This window comes from Delphinapterus leucas, chromosome 11 (genome assembly GCF_059928025.1).
Source record: "Delphinapterus leucas isolate spDelLeu-1000000601 "Yukka" chromosome 11, BTC_Dleu_Yukka2, whole genome shotgun sequence".
NCBI lineage: Eukaryota > Metazoa > Chordata > Mammalia > Artiodactyla > Monodontidae > Delphinapterus > Delphinapterus leucas.
In genome coordinates this window covers 8,523,462-8,546,464 of record NC_143139.1, presented here as the reverse complement: position 1 = coordinate 8,546,464, position 23,003 = coordinate 8,523,462, and the positions used below count along the sequence as shown (strand labels likewise).

At 38.6% G+C, this 23,003-nt stretch overlaps 1 protein-coding gene across 4 annotated transcripts; it reads left to right on the top strand.

Annotated features, from left to right (window-relative positions):
- Nucleotides 1–637: 637 nt before the first annotated feature.
- Nucleotides 638–22,902, top strand: LOC149747946 (uncharacterized). 4 transcript variants are annotated; one of them, XM_089920275.1, is made up of 6 exons: nucleotides 638–1,202; nucleotides 2,063–2,158; nucleotides 3,328–3,411; nucleotides 8,711–8,762; nucleotides 10,304–10,387; nucleotides 10,637–15,928. In XM_089920275.1, exons 1-5 carry the CDS (start codon nucleotides 1,121–1,123, stop codon nucleotides 10,353–10,355), a joined length of 366 nt encoding a protein of 121 aa, XP_089776401.1. In that variant the 5' UTR covers nucleotides 638–1,120; the 3' UTR covers nucleotides 10,356–10,387; nucleotides 10,637–15,928. The 4 variants fall into 4 exon arrangements, 3 of the variants coding, with proteins under 3 accessions (XP_089776401.1, XP_089776403.1, XP_089776402.1); XR_016394868.1 differs by lacking the exon at nucleotides 8,711–8,762 and adding an exon at nucleotides 4,544–4,597 and having other exon boundaries at nucleotides 643–1,202; XM_089920277.1 differs by lacking the exons at nucleotides 8,711–8,762; nucleotides 10,637–15,928 and adding an exon at nucleotides 19,359–22,902 and having other exon boundaries at nucleotides 652–1,202.
- Nucleotides 22,903–23,003: the final 101 nt, after the last annotated feature.

Here is a 23,003-nt window from a genome sequence, read left to right as displayed (position 1 = left end):
GTCTTTACCCTCTTCCAAAACAATGCAAGACCCAAGAACACTTATGGTCTCCCAGTCAAATTATATTCTTTTGCTATGAAGTTTATTTCTATTGATCAAAGGTGAGGGCAGAGGCCCCTGTGGTCATTGTGGTATGTATATCTGAGAGCACACATTAGGCTGAGGATGAAATTTATGTGCACACTTTAATGCACATAAATTTCATCCTTTCAATGATAAAAAAAAATTTGTTCATTAAAAACAGCAACACAAAAATGGAAAACTACATTTGTAAAATAAAATTTTACCAAGTTAGTCACTTAAATATTATTATATTGCAATCTTAAATTACCAGGTTAGACACATATTATTATACTGTAAGCACATGGTTAACAACAGATATTTTTCTACCAAATATAATATAAAATCATATTTTGCAATAATTTGAATATTATTCCACTTAATATATCACGGAACATTATTCACATCAATACTTGCAGAACTGTCTCATCTATACTTAATGACTGAAAGTTTTTTTGTAGACATGTTATAAATTATCTCATTATTTAATTTATTGATAGTTAAATTGTTCCTTTTACTTTTTTAAACAAAACAGCCATTGGTCACTTGAAAAACTAAGAAAAGTTATGAATAATTATTTCAACAGATGTATTGCGGGAACAGAGTTGTATGTCATTTTCATTTTCTCTAGGATACCTTCTAATAATGAGCATGAATATTTATAACCACAAAAAAAGATATTTCTAAAAATCAGTATTTGTTATATTTTATTTAAATACAATACATCATTTATTTACATAACAGTGTTTTAGTCTTCATTGTTCATTCACTGTTTCTGAAAAATAACAAGGCAGAGAAGAAATCATTATGGAGAATGTATTTTTAAACTTTATCTTTGGAAATAAAAAAGCGCTTCATTATACATGGAAGAATAACAAATTTAATCTATAGGGGCTGAATTACATTGCCTTTTATTTTCTTAAATGTAAAAAGTACTTTACATATTAAATTTAGAGTAAACATCCTGTCTGATGTTACAGTATGAAGAGATCTATTTCCTTGATCCTGTTTCATTCTAACCCTCTGTTCATCATCTGATCCATGCAGCCTAAGTTCAGCTATGGGACCAGAGACACCAGCACCATCCAGACCCTGTACTGATCATCAACCTTTGCCAGAGGAATTGCACGAAATAAATAGAGGTACTGCTGCTATTGCTAAGAAATCCCTTTATTTAATGAGAAAATAATATAAATAACAAAGTCCATAGCTAGATACTTTTAGAGGAAGAGTTAAAAATCTTTTGCCTTTATTTGAATTTAAAATTTTCTAGTTTAAGGGGATTTAAATTTGAATCATTGTCTGTTAAGTGAACATTTACAATGGAGTTAGATTTAATATTACTTGGAAAAATGTTATTGACTTTGTGGCTGTGAATTCTGCTTCATTTGCACTGAAGAAGTACATGCAATATGTTGCTAAGAAAATTTATCTACCTAGCAAGAATTAGATGATGTTTTTTCTCATGCTTCTTTCATTAAGATTAAATTCCACTATAAGAAGGAACAATTGTAGACATTTACATTACAGGTATTTAAATTAATTTTTAAATTTCTACTCTTGCTTCTGCAACCAGTTTTACTCCTGACGATATTGTCCATTCTATTCTTACAATTACTATTCTACACTACTACTATGACAACTTTTACAATAATAACACTTATTGCATGTTTATTGCTCCAAGTGCTATGCTATTGACTTTATATACATTAACTTAATCTCCACAATATATCTATAAATAAATACTATTGTTATTCCTATTTATAGATAAGAAACTAAGGATTAAAGAAGAAAAAAACGTCACATTTCACAAAGCAACTACCTAATTGAGCCAATTTTAAAACTTTCTTATAAGCCTGAAATGGGGGCAATTTTTGTTTATGATTTCTAACATGCTTTTAATTGTATGTCTATATGTCATAAAAGAATGTATATATATATATACATGTGTATATATAAATTATAATTATTATCGCATGCATTTTTCTAATATATTTTCTAGACTCTTGTGATGAAAGTATAACATACTCAGAACTCAAAGTTCATGGTTCTTCAAATATTCAGAAGAGAAATATAACTAGGATTTTAAAAACAAAAGGTAAAAACACTTAGAACTCTAGATTCCCTTTTTTGCCTTAATATTTTAATGAACTAGTCATGAGAACAAATATTTGCGGACTAATCTCTGGATTGGATTTATCTCTCATACAAAGTCTTTTAAACTGGTCATAGTGACCTAAAGTGCTGTGTTAAGAGCAAATGAGAATGAACAATGAACTACTGATCATTTTGTTTGAACAATCGACAATGGCTTAAAATGATGTACCATAGCCATAGAATCAAGAATGTTTCATAGATACTTTTTGGGTTTGATATTTTAGCTTTGCAAAAGGTAAGTGCTCCTTTAATCCTGCAGTTTTTCTAAAAACAAAATGGAGCTTGTGAGGTATGTCATAATAACTAGACTTTTATCAAAACTGTCACAGAGTGTCTGTCAGGGCCAACAGCTAACATAGGAGTTTTATCCTTTTTTTTTTGTTGTTAATTTTTATTTATTTTTGGCTGCGTTGGGTCTTCGTTGCTGCGCCCGCGCTTTCTCTAGTTGCTGCGAGCGGGGGGCTACTCTTCGTTGCAGTGCTCTGGCTTCTCATTGCAGTGGCTTCTCTTGTTGCGGAGCACAGGCTCTAGGTGCGCGGGTTTCAGTAGTTGCAGCATGCGGGCTCAGTAGTTGTGGCTTGCGGGCTCTAGAGTGCAGGCTCAGTAATTGTGGTGCACGGGCTTAGTTGCTCTGTGGCATGTGGGATCTTCCCAGACCAGGGCTCAAACCCGTGTCCCCTGTGTTGGCAGGCGGATTCTTAACCACTGTGCCACCAGGGAAGCCCAGAAGTTTTATTCTTAACCTAGTTCTGCTACAAAGATGGAAGAAATATTTTTTTAATTAAAGGAGGGTGATGAATTAAATCCCTAGTAGGATTTCTGAAGTGCTCTTTTTAATTATAAAATTTCTTTAATAGAGCAACTTGTTAGTTCAATAACATTCCTACATAAAAATATTCATATTTTCCCTGGCTATATCCAAATTTTCAAGTAATTTTTAGAGTTTTCCTAACAGACTGGGGAATACCAACAATGCAGTACTCCCATGGGTTTAGATTTCATTCCAATTTAACGGGTTGAATATTCCTAACCAAAATTCCTTCTAATCCCAACTCCTCAGTCTTGTTTCCATTGATCATCATAGTGAGTCACCTTTCTCTCTTTGGGCAGAGTCTCCATGGTGCCTTGCTGCAGTGATATTTGCCTTGCTTTATTTAATTGTTCTGGTACTAGCTGCATTTATGATAGCTAAGGGTAAGTATTTTTCAGTTTTTCATTAACTTGTTTAAAATTACTAGAATAGGATTTTTAAAGCATTTAAAATTAATTCTAAGGATTTCCTAAAGTTATTTTTCTCATTTGTTATTTTAATTATATAAAAGTTATTTTAGCAATTCAATTTTTGAATTATCAACAATAGCATAGGCCCAGGTGATCTTATCAAAGATGTCAGTGGGTAGCTGAGGGTTTTGATAAAAATGAAAAATAATAGCAGCATTCTATATGTTACCATATTGTTATTGACCTTAGATTTACCAGCTGTGAGATGTAATAATACTTGAAAATATTTATAGAATTTATTGGTTGGGCAGTTCAAAATTAAGGACATCAAGCAAAAGTAATTTGAAAGAATCTAATAGAAGAGATAAATGATGGTGGACAGAGATTCATCAAAAAATGAAAAAAATTATCAGGGTATTGGACTAAGCCTATATACACTGCTTGAATTCAGTTATGTCTTTTTTTTTTTTTGGTACGCGGGCCTCTCCCTGCTGCGGCCTCTCCCGTTGAGGAGCACAGGCTCCGGACGCGCAGGCTCAGCGGCCATGGCTCACGGGCCCAGCCGCTCCGCGGCATGTGGGATCTTTCCGGACCGGGGCACGAACCCGTGTCCCCTGCATCGGCAGGCGGACTCCCAACCACTGCGCCACCAGGGAAGCCCCAATTATGTTTTAATGTTATAAAATATATGTAGCTTTTTATAAAAAAAAAAAAAAAAGACTCATAACCAGTACTATCAGCAAACCAGAAATGTGAAAATTCCTTCAAATATCAAAAATAAGGTAATTTATGTTTACAAAGCAGAAAAAACAACAGTCCCAGACATATGAAGGATAAATTTTTTCAAAAGGCATAAGTAGATCTAAATCAATGAGAATATAGCATAATGTATAATTTTTAGTGATAAGCATAAAAACCTTGTTTAAATGTATGATTTCTTACAAAGACATATATGGTGATAAAGAGACTCAAGACAATGTAGGGAAATTGAATAAATATGACTATATTCTATAGATAAATAAATGAATATCTATTTGGATGCACAACGATGGTAATTTTTAAGAATTAATTTGAAAATATCTTAATAACAAAAATTGACTCCTAGACAAACTGTTTAGTAGCTGGCAAAAGATGGAAGATTCCCATCCAAATTCATAAGGTAAGCATAGCATTATTCAAATTATTTTCACACACAGGAAAATATTTTGGAACAGCATCCGTTACAAACGTAGAAGCAAAAATCCTGCATAAAAAAGTGAACATAATACACTACTGTACTGAAATAATACTACGTGATGACCAAATTTTGGTTAAAGCCGGGCATGGATTTGTACATTTACCAAGAGATTTGTCAATATAGAAGAGAAAGGAAATAACTACAAGTAGAAGGAAACATTGAACTTGATTAAGGGTATTTATAAGAACTTTCACCAAATATTATGTTTCATAGTAAAAAAATTAGAATAATTTTCAACAGAATCATGAAGACAAAGACGACTGATATAATTGCTATCATTCCTTTGGCTGTCCAGGGCAAAGAAATCAGTAACGCAGGAAAACCTTTTTAGATACAAATATTTTAAATTAATTACTGAAATTGTATGTCGATGATGTGCTTTGTTACCCAGATATACCAAGAAAATCTACTGAAAAAAAGCAATCATTATAAGAACACTTCAATAATGAAGCTCAATACAAAGTTAACAGACTTTCATTTTATACAATCTAGAGCTAACGTCCAATATCCAGGTCCACATTTTGAGCCTCTCACTTGACATTTCTTCTTTGATATCTTGAAAAACACCTCGCCCACAATATTTTTAAATAGACTGTCTTCCCAGCCCTGATCCTTACCAGCATCAAGAAAAAAAAGCAGATACTTTAATACTGTTGTCTCTCTTGGCCCCTGATGTCCAGTGAGATGAACCTAGGAATCCTCTGTGCTATCTAACTGCCACTGATTATTCCACTGATGATTTAGTGAATTAGTAGACTTCTCTGTAGTTGCATTACTACCCATCTAATCTAGGACAATTCTTTCTCTCTGTCTCTGTCTCTGTCTCTGTCTCTCTGTCTCTCTCTCTCTCCGTCTATGCTATAAGCCTCCTAGTGATCTAACTACGATCCACTCTTGACCTCGTCCATTCAATTTCCAGAGTAACCTCTTCAAAATATAAATTTTATAAACTCACCATACTTAGCTTATTAACACTTTGAGTTCAATATAAATTTTTAAATCCTTAACATGGTTTATAAGGTCATTCCTTACTTGGTCCCTGGCTAGCATCACATACTTTTTTGCTCTCTAGGCTCCAGTCACAGTTGTCTTTTAGTCCACTTAATGACTCATGGTTAGACTTACCATGTAGCATCATAAAAGCAAGGATAATTTTAAGGATGAGAGTAGATGATGTCAATAATTACTCTGGGACAACAAGCATAAATCAGGACTTCTCTGGGTAGATTGATTATGATTTATAACTTTATCCGTAATCCTTCTTGCTACAAAGCATATACATAGACTATTTTTTTACCTAAAGCATCCTTTCTTCTACTTTTCTTCTAGGTAACTAAATCCTAGAGTAATCATTTAACACTATTCTCTTATAATTAGGCCAAATTTCTCTATTACAATATTTTATGTACAACTCATTTGTAGCATCTTTCACAGTCTCACCTGTGTAACTATTTGTGTGGTTATGTATTTAATGTCTGCCTCTCCCACTAGCATGTTAGCTTAGTTAGAAAGAACCTATGTATGTATTTGCTCTACATTTTAACCTTTGCTTTTGAAAACTATGTTGTCACATTAGAGGTACTTAGTGAATTTTTTATTAAATAAATTAATACACCTAGTAATGTACATGGCTTATATGAAAGAGATTGTAATACTTTATTAAAGACATAAAGAAGGACATTTAATGAGTTGAGTATATATTAAATGTACCTTGATGGGAAGAGGCTAATCCTGTGTAGATGATTGTACTATTCTAGATTCATCCAAGATTTATGTGATTCCAATACATGTGTATTTTCATGATAAGTACGTTAATTATAATTTAGACACAGAAGTAAAAAATTATAAGATTAACAAAATACATATTGAAATATATTAAAAAAGAGAGGTAGCAATCTAGCCTTTCCAGGTACCAAAATAGTCTACAAAGCTACAGGTAATTTAACATTATAGTACTGGTATAAAATAACTATATCAAAATAAGAGAAAACGGCCTGATCATAAAATCATATCAATGTCTGTATCCATGGTGTATATATATTTAGTTGTTTTGTTTTGTTTTGTTTTTTAATCTACGTCCTGGCTTGAGTGATCTTCAATCCTTACTATATATTTGCCTTTCCTATTGGGATTTTCCCTTTAATATAGACTCTTACTTTCTTTTTCATTTAGAGAAGACCCTTTAACATTTCTTTTAGGGTAGGTTTAGTGTTGCTGAATTCTTTTAGTTTTTGCTTGTCTAAGACATTCTTTATCTCCCTTTCTCTTCTAAATGATAATCTGGCTGGATACAGTAGCTTAGGTTGCAGGGTTTTCCCTTTCAGAACTTTGAATATGTCATGCCATTCCCTTCTGGCCTGCAAAGTTTCTGCAGAGAAATCAGCTGGTAGTCTCATGGAGGTTCTCTTGTGACTGACTCTTTTTTGTCTCTTGCTGCCTTTAGAATCCTGTCTTTATCTTTAAATTTCACCATTTTAATTGTGACATGTCTTGGTGTAGGTCTGTTTGGTTTCATCTGGTTTGGGACTGTCTGTTCTTCCTGTACCTGGATCTCTGTTTCCTTCCTTACATTTGGGAAATTTTCAGCCATACTTTCTTCAAATACATTTTTGATTTCCTTTTCTCTCTCCTCTCTTTCTGGAACCCTTATTACGTGTAGTTGGCACACTTTCTATTATCCCACGGATCTTGCATGTTGCTTTATTCTTTTTAACTTGTCTTTCTGTCTGCTCTTCTAATTGGGTGATTTCCATTATTCTAAATTCCAAATCACTTATGCATTCTTCTGTGTCATTTAGTCTGCTATTCATTGCTTCTAGAGTGCTTTTTATCTCAGAAATTGAATTATCTAGTTTTGACTGGGACTTCTTTATAGTTTCGAGTTTCTTGTTAAAATGGTCTATGATCAGTTCTCTTCCCTAATTCAGTTAGAATTTTTATTACTAACGTTTTGAGTTCATTGTCTGGTAGACTGATTATCTCTATTTCATTATTTAATTTTCAGGGGTTTTCTCTTCCTCTTTCAATTGAGAGTATTTCCTTTGCCTTTTCACTTTATGTAACTTTCTCTGTCTTTATGAGTTCAGGTGAAACAGTTACCCAGTGCATTCTCGAAGGGTTGTTCTTATGTGGGAGCACCCCTATGTAGACGGTATGTGTATGACGCCTTTGGTGGGAAGACTGGATTGATGTGGTTGCCAGTCACACCTTCCTCAGGGTGTGCTGGCCACTATCACCTTGGCGGGGGGTGTGGTGGTGGTGATGGAGGAGCTAAAGCCTGCTCAGGGTGCGAGGTAGGACTTCCTCTCTGCTCAGTGGCCATAGTTGCCCTGTTGGGGCAGGGTCTCTTTCCAAGTTGCTAGAGCAGACGTTGTGAGGGTCAGGCTTGAGCTGGCTCTGTTTCCTTTGTGTGTTTTTCCTTCTCCCTACCCTGGAGACTTCGTCCCAAATGAGGGGAATGCTGAAGTAAGTGCGGCTTGTGCAGTGACGGAAGTCTGATGTGCTGCCTGTGTAGGCATCTGTGGCCCCTCTCACACACAGCCCAAAGTTATACCTTTTCCCCCGTTGTGGTCATCCCAGATCTAGCGCTAGGTTGTGACATGGAGTAGGTGGGGACAGAGTGTTTTCTTGGCTGGGACTGGGGAGTGTGGCATGGTGGGTTGTGGGGATTCAAGCAGCTATGCTGCTGTCAGATGTCTGGGCTGCTTCTGGGGTGCTGTTTGCCCACTGTTGCCCCACCTGGACCACACCCTGGGCCTTGGGTTGCCCGTGTGTCCCTACATCAAGCCTTTCCCAGGTCTGGATGCCCTAGATCAGTGTCAAGCTGTGGCATGGAGTGAATGGGGCCAGGGCATTCATTTGGCTTGGATTTGGGAGCACAGTGAGGTAGCAGCTGCTGGGGAAGCCCTCTGTCCACCTGTCTGGTGGCAAGCAGCATCCAGGCACTCCACACGAGTGTAGTCTAGGCTCCTCCAGCCCCTCTGTCTGCCCCAGAGCTTCTCCAAACAGCCAAGGGGGCTTGTCTCTTCCATGTAGGAGCCCAGGACTGGGACGCTCAGGCTGTGGTTCAACCCTCTCACATCCCAGGGTGAGTGTCCACCCATGAAATCCCCCTTTTCCTCTTAGTCCCCTCCCAGGGATACAGGTTCTGATCCACGTTTTTTTCTTTTTTCGGTCCTACCCAATTGTGTATCATTCTTACAGTCTTGGTTGTATAGGAGTACTTCTGCCAGTTTCCAGTTAGTTTTCCATGAGAATTATTCCACATGTAGATGTATTATTGATGCGTTTGTTGGGAGAGGTGAGGTCCATGATCTCTTACTCTGCCATCTTTTTTTTTTTTTTTTTTGCGGTACACGGGCCTCTCACTGTTGTGGCCTCTCCCGTTGCGGAGCACAGGCTCCGGACACGCAGGCTCAGCGGCCATGGCTCACGGGCCCAGCCGCTCCGTGGCATGTGGGATCCTCCCGGACCGGGGCACGAACCTGTGTCCCCTGCATCGGCAGGCGGACTCTCAACCACTGCGCCACCAGGGAAGCCATCTGCCATCTTGATCCTCCCTTCTAGTACATTTATTCTTATGAGTCCAGCAATGCATTTGGGACTCAAGCTGGAATAATATGGTCCAGAGAACTTAAAGTCTTGGTCATATGAGTCTGCACTTGACCGTTGAAACTTTATGTCCAGCAACAAGTTATATGATTTTGTATTTGGACTGGGATCAGATCTTTAAAAAATAGGGATGCAGAAAGATTTTCTTTACAATTTATGTGAAGTCTCCAAAATATCTTAGAAGTAACCATAGACCATTCAGACTAAATAAAATAAATTTGAGCTAGGAACATTCCATTCACTCTATTTCAAATTCAAGTTGTGTCACCTGGAGTGCCAGAGTCTCCAAAACAAAACAAAATACATCATGATGTGGGTTAAAGGTTTCATATTTGAAAATAGTCAGAAATACAGCTGTTAAGAAAATGGCACAATTTTATAATTTTTTTTATTTTAATGAGCTTGAATTTAATATATAAATAATTGATAGTCTCACGATATTGAAAGGGTAATATCAGTAAAGCTGTGCAATGGGGGTATTAATTCTAGAGGCATTTTGAGAAAAATAGTGGAAAGTGAGAAGTAGTGAAGAGAGTTTGTAGAATATTATAAAAGTTCCACATAAAAATAATGAAAATCTGAATAGGGAAAAGGTTATGGAACTGTGAAGAAGGAAATAGATATATGAGGCATTGTAGTGATAGAATAAATAGTACTTTGTGACTGAGTGGATATGTGTTATGTGAAAGGCATTTGCTTCAAAGATAGGTTTGGTCATTATGTCCTGACTGTCTGGGTATATTAACTGCTTAGAATAGCATCAATCAGATGTGGAAACTTGCAATGATTAAAGCACCAGTAATTACCTCATGAATATCTGTCATAAGTAAAAAGTTTTATACTTTAATGTCAGTTATTTACAAGTGGTAATTTCCAATTTATTCTGCAGTTAATAGTAAAAAATGAATGGATAAATTGTACTTACATTTAAAATTTTTTCTATCTTATTTGCATTCTCGAGTGTTTAAAAGTGATGTCTTAAAATGTATTTTCTTTTGTAAATTTTATAAATTTCAGTTTATTGTCTAGAAGAACTTCTGAATACATGGGAAACCAACCATCAAAATGAGACTTCACCTTGCAAAATAATATAAAACAGAGGTATGAATTAGATTGCAGTGAGAACCTTGATATCAATGTAAGCGGTTTAAATTTAGATGTATATATACAATTAATAAATATAAGATCAGAGTTAGTAACTGTGGTGCGCTTATCAGAAAAATTCTTATATATCATGGACTTCTCTTGAAGTTAAGAAGGATAATTGAAAACAATAATACAAAAATTATAATACACAGAGCTAACATGGGTGACAAAGTTATCCTCACGGATGTACCTTTTGTTGTCAAGGTCCTTCTTTGAAGAAAACTGATACGTTATTTCTGCTGAAAATAAAGTCTTGGCAGCAAGGAAATTGTTCTGAAGCACTGAGCTCCAGTCTTATCAAGACAAATAACAAGGAAGAATTGGAAATGTATGGCATTCCTTCCTACATTTTCTTATACAGAAGATAATTATAGAGACATTTTAACATCCTGTGTTCATTCAAGCCTGCTAAACTCAACATATTATAATAATTGGAGATCTCTGAACCAAACCCAAAATATGGGCTTAAATGGTGATGTGATTTGTAAATGCAAATGTATTTGCATACAGAAGTAAATGCTAATATATTAAAATCTCAGACCTTGGCAAATAAATGGGAGGAAACCACATAGAACATGCAAACTGAAGAGCATTTAGTCACAATTAGCAGTTAAAAAATACCTAACATTTATTGATTTCTTCTAATATTCCCGATACTACTTCAGTGTATCATATATTAGATCATGTACTGCCCCAATAATTCCTACAAAACAGTACTATTATTGTGATTGTCTTATTAATAGAGAAACTGAGCCCCAGAGAGAATGAGAAATTTTTCCAAAATTGTATGGCTAGTAAGAATTAGAAACATGATTTAAGTCAAACAGTTTTACTCTAGAGATCATGCATATAACTATTATGCTATGCTGATCTCGGAATAACAAATCATTTCAAATCAAGTTGTAAGAATATTGCTTCCTTAGAAATAGTCAGGGCTACAGATTTACATCCCCCCACGCCCCGGGTATATCTTTCAGAGAGGAACAAATGAGAAAAATAACTTTCAAGAATGAAATATTATAATAGCTCTTCACAGAGAGTATTTTATACTAATTATTCTCTGGAATATGGAAAAAAGAGATTAATAGAAGTGATGCTTTTCACCTGAGTAGACTCCAGCAAGCTTAAAGAACATAGGTCTCCTTTAATTTTAGTTCTCTTCTACTATGTGATTGTATATTTTTTCTTTTTTTTTTATTGCATTCAAGTTCTGTTATTGCATTTAATAAAGACTTCAATCCATATCAGTGATGATAAATTGATGGCATATATCCTGACAATTTCCATATGGTGCTCTTGGAAGACATACCTCATAATTACAACATTCTTCCTTGCTAAGGCTGGCCTCCACTCTGAATAATTTTCAGCAAGAATATCTGAAAGTCTTTCCCAGCTGCTCCCATCTCATCTACATACCATGCTTCAAATTAAACTTGTATATACAGATCATTGGTGAACTCTTTCAGGAAAAGCAAATAAAAATGTATATGCAAAGTAGTGTATTTGCTAAGACAATGTCTCCTAATGATCTATTACCTCAAAATTTGCTTTCGTAAATCACAGTTTACCCATAACTCATAGTGAAATAGATAATATCTGTGAATGTTCCAAAGCTGATAGAAGACATCAAACTACATATTGACAAAGTATTAGGAACACCAGTAGGGTGAACAAAATAAAAACAAAGTTATATATATCATGTTTAATTGCTGAAAACCAAAGATAAATGAAAGTTGAAAGACAGGCAGTAAAATACAGAATTTACTTTTAAAGAAGAAATTGCTGGGACTTCCCTGGCAGTCCAGTGGTTAAGACTCTGAGTTCCCAGTGCAGGGGGCGTGGTTTCAATCCCTGGTCAGGGAACTAAGTTCCTACATGCCGCATGGCGTGGCCAAAAAGAAGAAAAAAATAATAATAATAAAGAAGTAATTGACAGCTAATCTATAAAAAGAAAAAGAAAACATAGAAGCCATATAATTACTGAAAGACAATTGTCATACTAAAACTCTATCCCCAGAGGAAAGATAATTATATGAGAATCATATGAGGATATAATTATATTCCATAGGTGAAATAAAGATAATTTAAGATAGGTAGAGAAAAAAATCGTTACCTCAGGTCTGCACAAAGGATATACTATAATGTTCTTTGGATGTAAGAAAATAATCCCAAATGGAACCGCTAAGATTCAGGATAAAGTGCAATGAAATAGGTAAATGCGGGTGTAAATCTAAATGAATAGTGATTATATAAAACCATAATATTAGTGTCTGTGGTTTAAAATTGCATAAGCTTCAAGTACACTGTAAGTGTTGCAATTAAATTAAAAGGGGCATGAGTGGAGTTAAAGGGATCTAAGGCTATTAAAATATACAAGAAGAGGCAAAGCAACTATTTATCTTGGACATTACAAAGTCAAGAATGCATGTTGAAATTTTCAGAATAATCGTTAAAATAATAAAATATTAAGTATGAAGATAATGAAGGAGTTATCTCAATTAATAGAATGATAATAATTTAATGGGATAATTCTTTTTTAAAAAGATGTTTTTGATGTGGACCATTTTTAAAGTCTTTTTTTAAATTAATTAATTAATTAATTTTATTTTTAGCTGTGTTCAGTCTTCATTGCTGCACGTGGGCTTTCTCTAGTTGTGGTGAGCGGGGGCTACTCTTCCTTGCGGTATGCGGGCTTCTCATTGCGGTGGCTTCTCTTTGTTTCAGAGCATGGGCTCTAGGCGCACGGGCTTCAGTAGTTGTAGCACGTAGGCTCAGTAATTGTGATGCATGGGCTCAGCTGCTCCGCGGCATGTGGGATCTTCCTGGACCAGGGCATGAACCTGTGTCCCCTGCATTGACAAGTGGATTCCTAACCACTGCACCACCAGGGAAGTCCCCATTTTTAAAGTCTTCATTGAATTTGTTACAATATTGCTTCTGTTTTATGTTTTGGGTTTTTGGCCACGAGGCATGTGGGATCTTATCTCCGCGACCAGGGATTGGCCCGCACCCCCTGCATTGGAAGGTGAAGCCTTAACCACTGAACTGCCAGCGAAGTCCCTTAATAAGAAAATTCTTAATTAATAGATAATACTCCATGAAATCACTGAAGTAGAAGGATTCATATCAGAATCATTCTTAGACAAAGACAATCATTCTGAGGGCTGCAGGAGTTCAAGCAAGAACTTCAGCCTTATCTCTTGGATCCTTTCTGGGTATTGAGGGGCCCAAAAAGTATTGAGGGTGGACATCGGAGTATGAGAATGAATAACTCTAATCTCAGAAATGGAGGGGCTTCCTTGGTGGCGCAGTGGTTGAGAGTCCGCCTGCCGATGCAGGGGACACGGGTTTGTGCCCCGGTCCGGGAGGATCCCACATGCCGTGGAGCGGCTGGGCCCGTGAGCCATGGCCGCTGAGCCTGCGCGTCCGGAGCCTGTGCTCCGCAACGGGAGAGGCCACAACAGTGAGAGGCCTGCGTACCGCAAACAAACAAACAAAAAACAGACATGCTCATTGCAGCACTATTTACAATAGCCAGGACATGGAAGCAACCTAAATGTCCATCGATAGATGAATGGATAAAGAAGATGTGGCACATATATACAATGGAATATTACTCAGCCATAAAAAGAAACAAAATTGAACTATTTGTAGTGAGGTAGATGGACCTAGAGTCTGTCCTACGGAGTGAAGTAAGTCAGAAAGAGAAAAACAAATACCGTATGCTAACACATATATATGAAATCTAAAAAAAAAAAGGGTTCTTAAGAACCTAGGGGCAGGACAGGAATAAAGACGCAGACATAGAGAATGGACTTGAGGACACGGGGAGGGGGAAGGGTAAGCTGGGATGAAGTGAGAGAGTGGCATGGACTTATATACACTACCAAATGTAAAATAGATAGCTAGTGGGAAGCAGACGCATAGCACAAGGAGATCAGCTCGGTGCTTTGTGACCACCTAGAGGGGTGGGATAGGGAGGGTGGGAGGGAGACACAAGAGGGAGAGGGTATGGGGATATATGTGTACATATAGCTGATTCACTTTGTAATACAGCAGAAACTAACAACATTGTAAAGCAATTATACTCCAATAAAGATGTTTAAAAAAATCAGTATTTTGCCACGTGTAATGAGTTAATGGATGTAGTCAATGATCATTAACTGCTGCTAATATTACAAAAACGAAACCCTAAATAATAACTTTCTCTGAATGCAAGTACACAACCCTTATAAAATAGTAGGGCGCTTTTTTTCTCCAAAATAAATCCAATCTGAATCTTATCAAGTATCTATTTCACTATCAATATACAAGAAGTAGAAAAAACAAAAGAACATGTCGAACAACAATACAGCATGACATCAGCAAAGCCAGGGCTACAGAAAACCCTAAAGGACAAACAATCCAGTTTTCTCAGCAATATAAACAACAATAACAACAACAAAGATAAATCAACGAGTTTCTGAAGCGAATCGCTATTTAATCTTCTTTAAAGATATAAACTAACTGATGATATTAAGAAATTATTGCTGGAAAATATTTGAAAAAATTCATTTGCCTTACATATGAGCATGCGCACAGCCCTGAAACAGGAAACTGCTTGGTGTAGCTCCCGAAACATATATAGGACCAGTGTGGTTCAAGATTAATTAGTGAGAGGGCAATTGACATGCGATGGATGAAGTGATGGATGAGGTTGGAGGGATAAGCAGAGGACTACTGTATATAATCTCTTTAGGTTTGAACACTATAAACAAATTTAGGTGTGTATTTTGTGGCTGCAGAGGTTTTTTAAATATTTTATTTTGTCTTCTTTTTTCTTTTTTAAGGCAATACCAAAATGTAATTCCATTCCTTTTTATCCTTATTTGAAAGCTTAGTCTCCTAAACAAACTAGGAGTAGAGCACGTTTGGAAAAAGATGCTCAAAAGTGATCATTTCCCTTTCCTTTTCATGCCTCATCCACCTTTACCACCTCCGCTTGAGGAAGCTCTTCATTAATTGGTAACATTGAGGCAATGAGACCAAAGTCAGTTCTGAGAGACATTTAAAGGAATTGATAACTAAGGGACTTCCCTGGCGGTCCAGTGGTTAAGACTCTGTCCTTCCAATGCACGGGGTGCAGGTTTAATCCCTGATGGGGAAACTAAGATCCCACATGCTGCACAGTGTGGCCAAAAAACTAAAAAGAAAATTAAAAAAGGAATTGATAATGGATACCTGCTTTTCGGATTGTGTTGATGGTCTATCAACAAAACTTCACTTTTTATAGAGGCAAATACTCTCAGAGATATAAAAACTGAGATAAAGCATAAGCGTTTTGCTTTTTCCCCCCTTATAAATCTTTACTTGGTCTTCCCTCTACAAAATGAATGAGAGAACAAATCTATGTTATAGATGTTGCATTTCTTAAAAACTGAAGATTTGTAGCAACCCTGCATTGAGCAGGCCTATCGCACCATTTTTCCAACAATATTTGCTCACTTCGTGTCTCTGTGTCACATTTTGGTAATTCTCACAGTATTTCAAACTTTCTCATTATTATTATATTTGTGATGGTGATCTGTGAATAGTGATCTTTGATGTTACTATTGCAAAGATTACAAGTCGCTGAAGGCTCAGGTGAGGCATAGCATTTTTTACCAATAAATTAAAGTATTTACATTGTTTTAGACAAAATACTATTCCACACTTAATAGACTACAGTAAAGTGCAAACATAACTTTTTTTTTTTTTTTTTTCTTGTGCTACACGGGCCTCTCACTGCTGCGGCCTCTCCCGTTGCGGAGCACAGGCTCCGGACACGCAGGCCCAGCGGCCATGGCTCACAGGCCCAGCCGCTCCGCGGCATGTGGGATCTTCCCGGACCGGGGCACGACCCGGACTCTCAACCACTGCGCCACCAGAGAAGCCCCAAACATAACTTTTATATGTACTGGGAAACCAAAAAATTTGTGACACTTTATTGCAATATTCACTTTATTGCTGTGGTTTGGAACGAACCTGTGTTATCTCTGGGGTATGCCTGTAATTGCATTCCTGGATATGCATCACTGTTAATTTTTTGAACAGAAGCCTATCCATGTGTCTGAGATAAGAGTATTTATTTAGATTTTGAAGGAGACACTAGAAAGTCAGAATAACAATTTAAAATGTGTAATGCATCTCCCTACTTCGGGAGGTATTAAAAAGTTGACAATCAATGAACGAGATGATCTCATATCTCCATATAGTCCTAAGATTCTGTGGTCTTTGTTTACAGAACGGTGATACACTCTTTTATTAGTGATAAATGGGAAAGTGATCATTGCAGCCAGTGGCAATTCAAGCTGATTAAGTGGATCTGGCCCGCCACCTTGTGGCCAGAAGTGCAATAACATAATTTTTTCCGGGCTTGGGGGCTGTCTTGCAAGTTGGCTCATCAGCCTTTCACTCAGATCAAAACAGCCTCAGAGTCATTGCGGATGGAAGACGGTTGGCTTGTTTTCTTAAAAATGTGCGAGAAGCCTCTTTCTAGAGCTTCCACTCATCTGTAGCAGAAATCTAGTTCATTTAATGGGATTGTCTTAGATTCTGCTGCACTGCAAGGATTAATGGAGAAGGAAATACAGATCTGGCAAGAATTATTCTAGGGCTGTCACTTACTAGGAAAATGAAGCAAATTCAGAAGAAAACCTACTATTTCCAGAACTGGTACCAATGAGTTTGTTAGACAAAAAGCATCCAATTGAATTGTTCAGAACCCTGGCTGCAGAGATCCCTTGAGGGGTTTGTAAAAAGTAAAGATGCCCAGACCCTCCCCTATGTCCCGATACTGAAAAGGGGCCCCTGGTTGGTGTCAGCTGTTTTTAAAAACGCACTACTGATGCCAATGCAACCGGTATTGGAAACACCATGTACCTTAAACCCACTCAGTGGGATGGTTGGTAATTTTAATTGAATGTGGTTATAAAAACCCAGGTTATTTTGTTCAAGAATAAACAAACAAACCCCCCTACATAACAGCAGTCATATGCAAATGATAACACACCAACGTTATCCAAATTTTTAAAATAATTAGATTAAAAGAAACCCAAAAATTTTCTTGACTAGGCCCCAATAAATCTGTTCTATATCTATATATCCATCCCTAATGGTAGTCTTCTAGTTTTCATTCCTTTTTAAGCCTAGATACATTTCCTTGTGGACCTTATTGTGAATTTCTCTCATCGTTTGGCAAGAATAAACTCTACCTAGTGGTTCTAAAGATTCCATCTGTATACGGAAAACCTTGCTTAAAATGTAGTTTCCCGTGTTTACCTCAGAAACTCACATGACTAAGTTTGAAGGAGTGATTAGAAACCTCCCATATTTAGCCACCAATCCAGACGAATCAGTTGCTTTTAATTTCATGCATCTCACAGAAATATCGCTTAGTCACATCATGCAACTTGCTGATTCACTGAGGGTGTGGGGTGTGTTTTAGGTAAGGAATGTTCAAATATTCTCTACTACAGTGATTTTCAAAGTGTGATCCTTGAACCAGTAGCATCAGTTATCACCTGGGAACGTCTTAGAAATTCACATTCCAGCCCCACTCTACACCTCTGGAATCAGAAACTCTAGGAGTGGGGCTCCCAAAAATATTTTAACCAGCCCTCCAGGTGATTCTGATGCAGTCTTAAATTTGAGAATCACTGATCTCCTCATACCACCCCATCCTCCTTGATGGCTTTTTAATGTAACTTCTCCTTGTTCTTAGAATTTTTTCCTCCCCCTCCTAACACGTTTTCAGGAAGGAATCATGCCCCATGCCTATATATCAATATAAGGGAAAGTGCATGGGATTTGAAATTACAAGACTTGGATCCCAGCTCTCTCAATTACTGGGAGTAAAACCATGCATAAATGCTTTCACCCTCTGAGCATATTTCCTCACTAAAAACTAGAAAGGGAACATTTATCCAGGATAAAGAGTCACAGCTGTGCTTGAAGCTTTATCTCATTTAATCAACACCCACTGCTACAGTTGGCATTACCACTAATTCATAGATGAGGAAACAGAGAAGGGTGGCCATGATTGTCTAACCTGATCCATTGGACACAAACCTTTCTTTTTTTTTTTTTTTTTTTTGCGGTACGCGGGCCTCTCACTGCTGTGGCCTCTCCTGTTGCGGAGCACAGGCTCCGAACGCGCAGGCTCAGCGGCCATGGCTCACGGGCCCAGCCGCTCCGCGGCATGTGGGATCTTCCCGAACCGGGGCACGAACCCGTGTCCCCTGCATCGGCAGGTGGACTCTCAACCACTGCGCCACCAGGGAAGCCCTGGACACAAACCTTTTGACAGTGTTTTCTCATCTGCAAAACGTGGATAATGACTCCAAGAGTTTGTTGTAGGGATTAAATAAGACAATGGAGTTGGAAAGGGTTTGGAAAAGGTAAACATATGTTTTATGTATTATCTTAGCAGTTTGGTGGGTTGCGTGGAATCGGCATGCCCAAATCTTCAGCTAAGGGAAACCAACAGCTAAAAAATGTAAAGGAGAAACCAGAGGTTCCTTCCAGGTGGCTCCGTGATTTGATAACTTAAGAGTTCTCCTTGTCTCAGGCTTCCTAGGTGACCTGGGGTGGAGCCAGGTGCAGCTCTGCTGGTCAAAGGGTGAGAGCAGAGGCCTTGCCCATCAGGGAACACAGAGAGACATCTTTTCCTTTTCTTTCTTTCTTTTTTTTTTAGTTTTTATTGGAGTATAGTTGATTTACGATGTTGTGTTAGTTTCATGTGTACAGCAAAGTGAATCAGTTATACGTATACATATATCCACTCTTTAGAGAGATACCTTTTCTGTTTTTTGCCCTGAAGGATGGGCTTAAGCCATCAATACTTACGAAGACCAGTTTTCAGTTTTCAGAAGAGCCTTGCTAATGAGAACCCTGTAACTATTTTCAGGAGCTTAAAAAAAAAAAGCCATCTCTGCCTGCTGCCCTCTCAGCTGAATATCCTGCCACAGTCTGAAGCAGATGGCTTGGGCCACCAGCCCTGCCTGCTGGAACCACGTCAGCTCTGCCCATCAGGACTGCAGCAGGAGGGACCACTTCCCAGCAAGAAATGCCTGCAGGTGTGTCTCACTAGAAAAAGCCAAGCGTCTTCTTCAGTGTTCTCGGAGGAACCATAGCTCAACACAGACCCCTGCCTACAGGGGATGCTACATTTTTTTTTTCTTTTTTCTCCTATTGAATGTTCCCTGATATACTTCTCTTGCCAAATAAGTGGATTTCTAATTGTATGTTTCAAGTAGAAGACAAATGAGTAAAACCTGAAGATAGAACCGTGGTTAGTAGTTTGACTGTTTGTGTTTGTTTGAGGAACAACTTACGAAGAATAAGCGAGAATGAGGTAGGTACTTATATCTTGTAAAAACATATCTCTCTGTAATCCTATTGGTTCTGTTTCTCTGGAGAACCTTAACTAATATAGTGAGACAAGTATTCCAGATAAATCTTTGGAAAGTCTTGAGGTTATAAAAATCTTGGTGAGTTTGCGGATCTGAGAGAGCCACTAAAGCTACAGCATAAACAGCGAAGGGCAGAGTGACCCTAGTTGAAGCTGGTTACAGAAGCAAGTAGCAAACAGTGAGGAAGTAACTTACCAATTTATGTTCTCTTCTAGTTGACTTTGAAGGTTTAATTTTGCTCCCAAGGATGCCTCTTCTAGCTAGATAATTTTGAGATTTGTATTTAATATGCATGATATGGAAAATGCCCCATCTGCTTTAGTCTTTCTTGCTGTATTGTACTGTATGGTAGGTTTTGTTTTGTTTTGTTTTGTTTTGCGGTACGCGGGCCTCTCACTGCCGTGGCCTGTCCCGTTGCGGAGCACAGGCTCCGGACGCGCAGGCTCAGCAGCCATGGTCACGGGCCCAGCCGCTCCGCGGCATGTGGGATCTTCCCGGACCGGGGCATGAACCCGTGTCCCCTGCATCGGCAGGCGGACTCTCAACCACTGCGCCACGAGGGAAGCCCCAAAGTAATAAAGTTTTGAGCCAGGAGGATGGCCACCTAAGACACAGACTAGATTTCCCCAGCTCCATTTGCAGTAGAAGTGGCCAGGTTACTCAGTTCTGGCCAGTAGAAATCAGTGGCGCTGTCCTTAGCACCTTCAGGGAGCTTTCCTTCAGAGAGAGCGGGGCTGTATGCTGTCCTCTTCTGGCTCTCGTCCTCCATCGGGTTACAGGGAACAGATGTTGCCTCTGACTTTCAGGCTGCGGATTACACCCAATTGATACGGAACAGAGAGGGCAAGAGGAGCCTCAGGAGGCAGAGCCATCATGCCAGACCTGGACATTTTTACACAAGAGCGGAGTAAATGTCCTGTGTAAGCCACTGTTATTTTAGTTTCATGATACTTGTCCTTGTATAATCGGCGCACTGGGGCTACTTCTGGAGAGAGTTCAGTACACAGGCAGGACAAGAAAGGAGATTCCAGATAGAGAGCGACATAAGGAGAGGACCTGGAGTGTAAAAGTATTTGGTATATTTGTAATCAGCAAGCACAAGCAAATCAGGACAGGGCACCATCACAAAGAGAAACTGAAACACTTTATAGCTTCAGCCTTTAATCTGATCAAAACTGCACGTGGAATCACTGAAAGGCCCTAACCTGCTTTGACCATGGGGAAGACCCGCACGTGAGGTTTGTGATCAGTCAGTCCTGGGTTTGAATCTAGATCAAAGTTAGCTATTTGATCTTGGAAAAGTTCCCTTCCTTTCTCCTATTGAGCAAATTGAATTAAAGTATTCACCTCAGAGTTTATTTTCCAAGATTAAGTGAGAAAACATTGAGCATCTTGCACAGTGATTTATACTTAATAACTGGGCCGATAAAGGTTTGTTCTCTCCCACCCTTTCTCCTTGAATTTGCCTCCTGGCTCACTTGTGGGTACTTAAGAAGTGTGGGTCCTCAAGGGATCTGTCATTTAGGGGTCATAAAATTGACAAAGAAGGCAAACAAAAAAGACACCTAATTTGCCATTCCAGGACCAGCCTGCTGGGACCACAGGCAGGAGAAAGTGCTTCTGGGCGCTGCAGTCACATGGAGCTACAGGACAGCCCAGCCGAGGGCATCCTCTCCAGAACGCAGTGTTTCATATAGTTCCTTGGGCTTGGGTGGTATAAAAACTAATGGGCCCGGGGCTTCCCTGGTGGCGGCGCAGTGGTTGAGAGTCCGCCTGCCGATGCAGGGGACACGGGTTCGTGCCCCGGTCGGGGAAGATCCCACATGCCGCGGAGCGGCTGGGCCCGTGAGCCATGGCCGCTGAGCCTGCGCATCCGGAGTCTGTGCTCCGCAACGGGAGAGGCCACAGCAGTGAGAGGCCCGCGTACTGCAAAAAAACAAAACAAAACAACAACAACAAAAAAAAACTAATGGGCAGGAGTTATACTTGTTAACGTGTGTACAGCATGATGAATATTTGGACATTTTATAGCTGTTTAGCAAAAAATAAGCTTAAAAAAAAGATTCATATTGCTTCTAACCTGATAAGGCTGAAACATGTTCCAGCTACTCTGCCCCACATCTAGGTGTTCTTTTTTACCTGCTGCTGTGGAAAAGGGGAACGGCAGGACCATCTCTGATAATAAATAGCAACTACTGCTAGCAAGAAATCAATCCTCCAGGAGAGTTTATTAACCAAGAGGAAAAGCGCCCTCTGGGCTGTATTTCCCATCAGTCTGAAAACGGCTTCTGGAGACACCCCGCTCAACACACGCTGCCTCATTTTCCCTGACTCACGCGCCACGCGATGCTTTTGCCGATGAAGGTCCTGTGGTATTGCCAGAGGATAAAAACATGAAAACCTAGATTATTCCTGCCAGCTAGCCTAAGTCACTGGCATTTTAGTTTTAAATAAGACTTACTAATATGCAATAATGCTATTTAATGATTTGCAAAGGGTTTAGTATTCACAACCTATGATGTAATTATTATATCTGACAGGAAGGAAATTCAGAATTTCCTTTTTTTTTTTTTTAACATCTTTATTGGGGCATAATTGCTTCACAGTGGTGTGTTAGTTTCTGCTTTATAACAAAGTGAATCAGTTATACATATACATATGTTCCCATATCTCTTCCCTCTTGCGTCTCCCTCCCTCCCACCCTCCCTATTCCACCCCTCCAGGCGGTCACAAAGCACCGAGCCGATGTCCCTGTGCCATGCAGCTGCTTCCCACTAGCTATCTACCTTACGTTTGTTAGTGTGTATATGTCCATGCCTCTCTCTCGCCCTGTCACAGCTCACCCTTCCCCCTCCCCATATCCTCAAGTCCATTCTCCAGTAGGTCTGTGTGTCTTTATTCCTGTCTTACCCCTAGGTTCTTCATGACATTTTTTTCCCTTAAATTCCATATATATGTGTTAGCATACGGTATTTGTCTTTTTCTTTCTGACTTACTTCACTCTGTATGACAGACTCTAGGTCCATCCACCTCACTACAAATAGCTCCATTTCGTTTCTTTTTATGGCTGAGGAATATTCCATTGTATATATGTGCCACATCTTCTTTATCCATTCATCCGATGATGGGCGCTTAGGTTG

Excerpts from the sequence above, each read along its gene's own strand:
- LOC149747946 (XM_089920275.1), top strand. The coding sequence starts at position 1,121 with ATGGGACCAGAGACACCAGCACCATCCAGACCCTGTACTGATCATCAA. Across the intron at positions 1,203-2,062 it reads ATTGCACGAAATAAATAGAG|ACTCTTGTGATGAAAGTATA; the intron begins GTACTGCTGCTA and ends TATATTTTCTAG. Across the intron at positions 8,763-10,303 it reads CAACCCTCTCACATCCCAGG|TTTATTGTCTAGAAGAACTT; the intron begins GTGAGTGTCCAC and ends TATAAATTTCAG.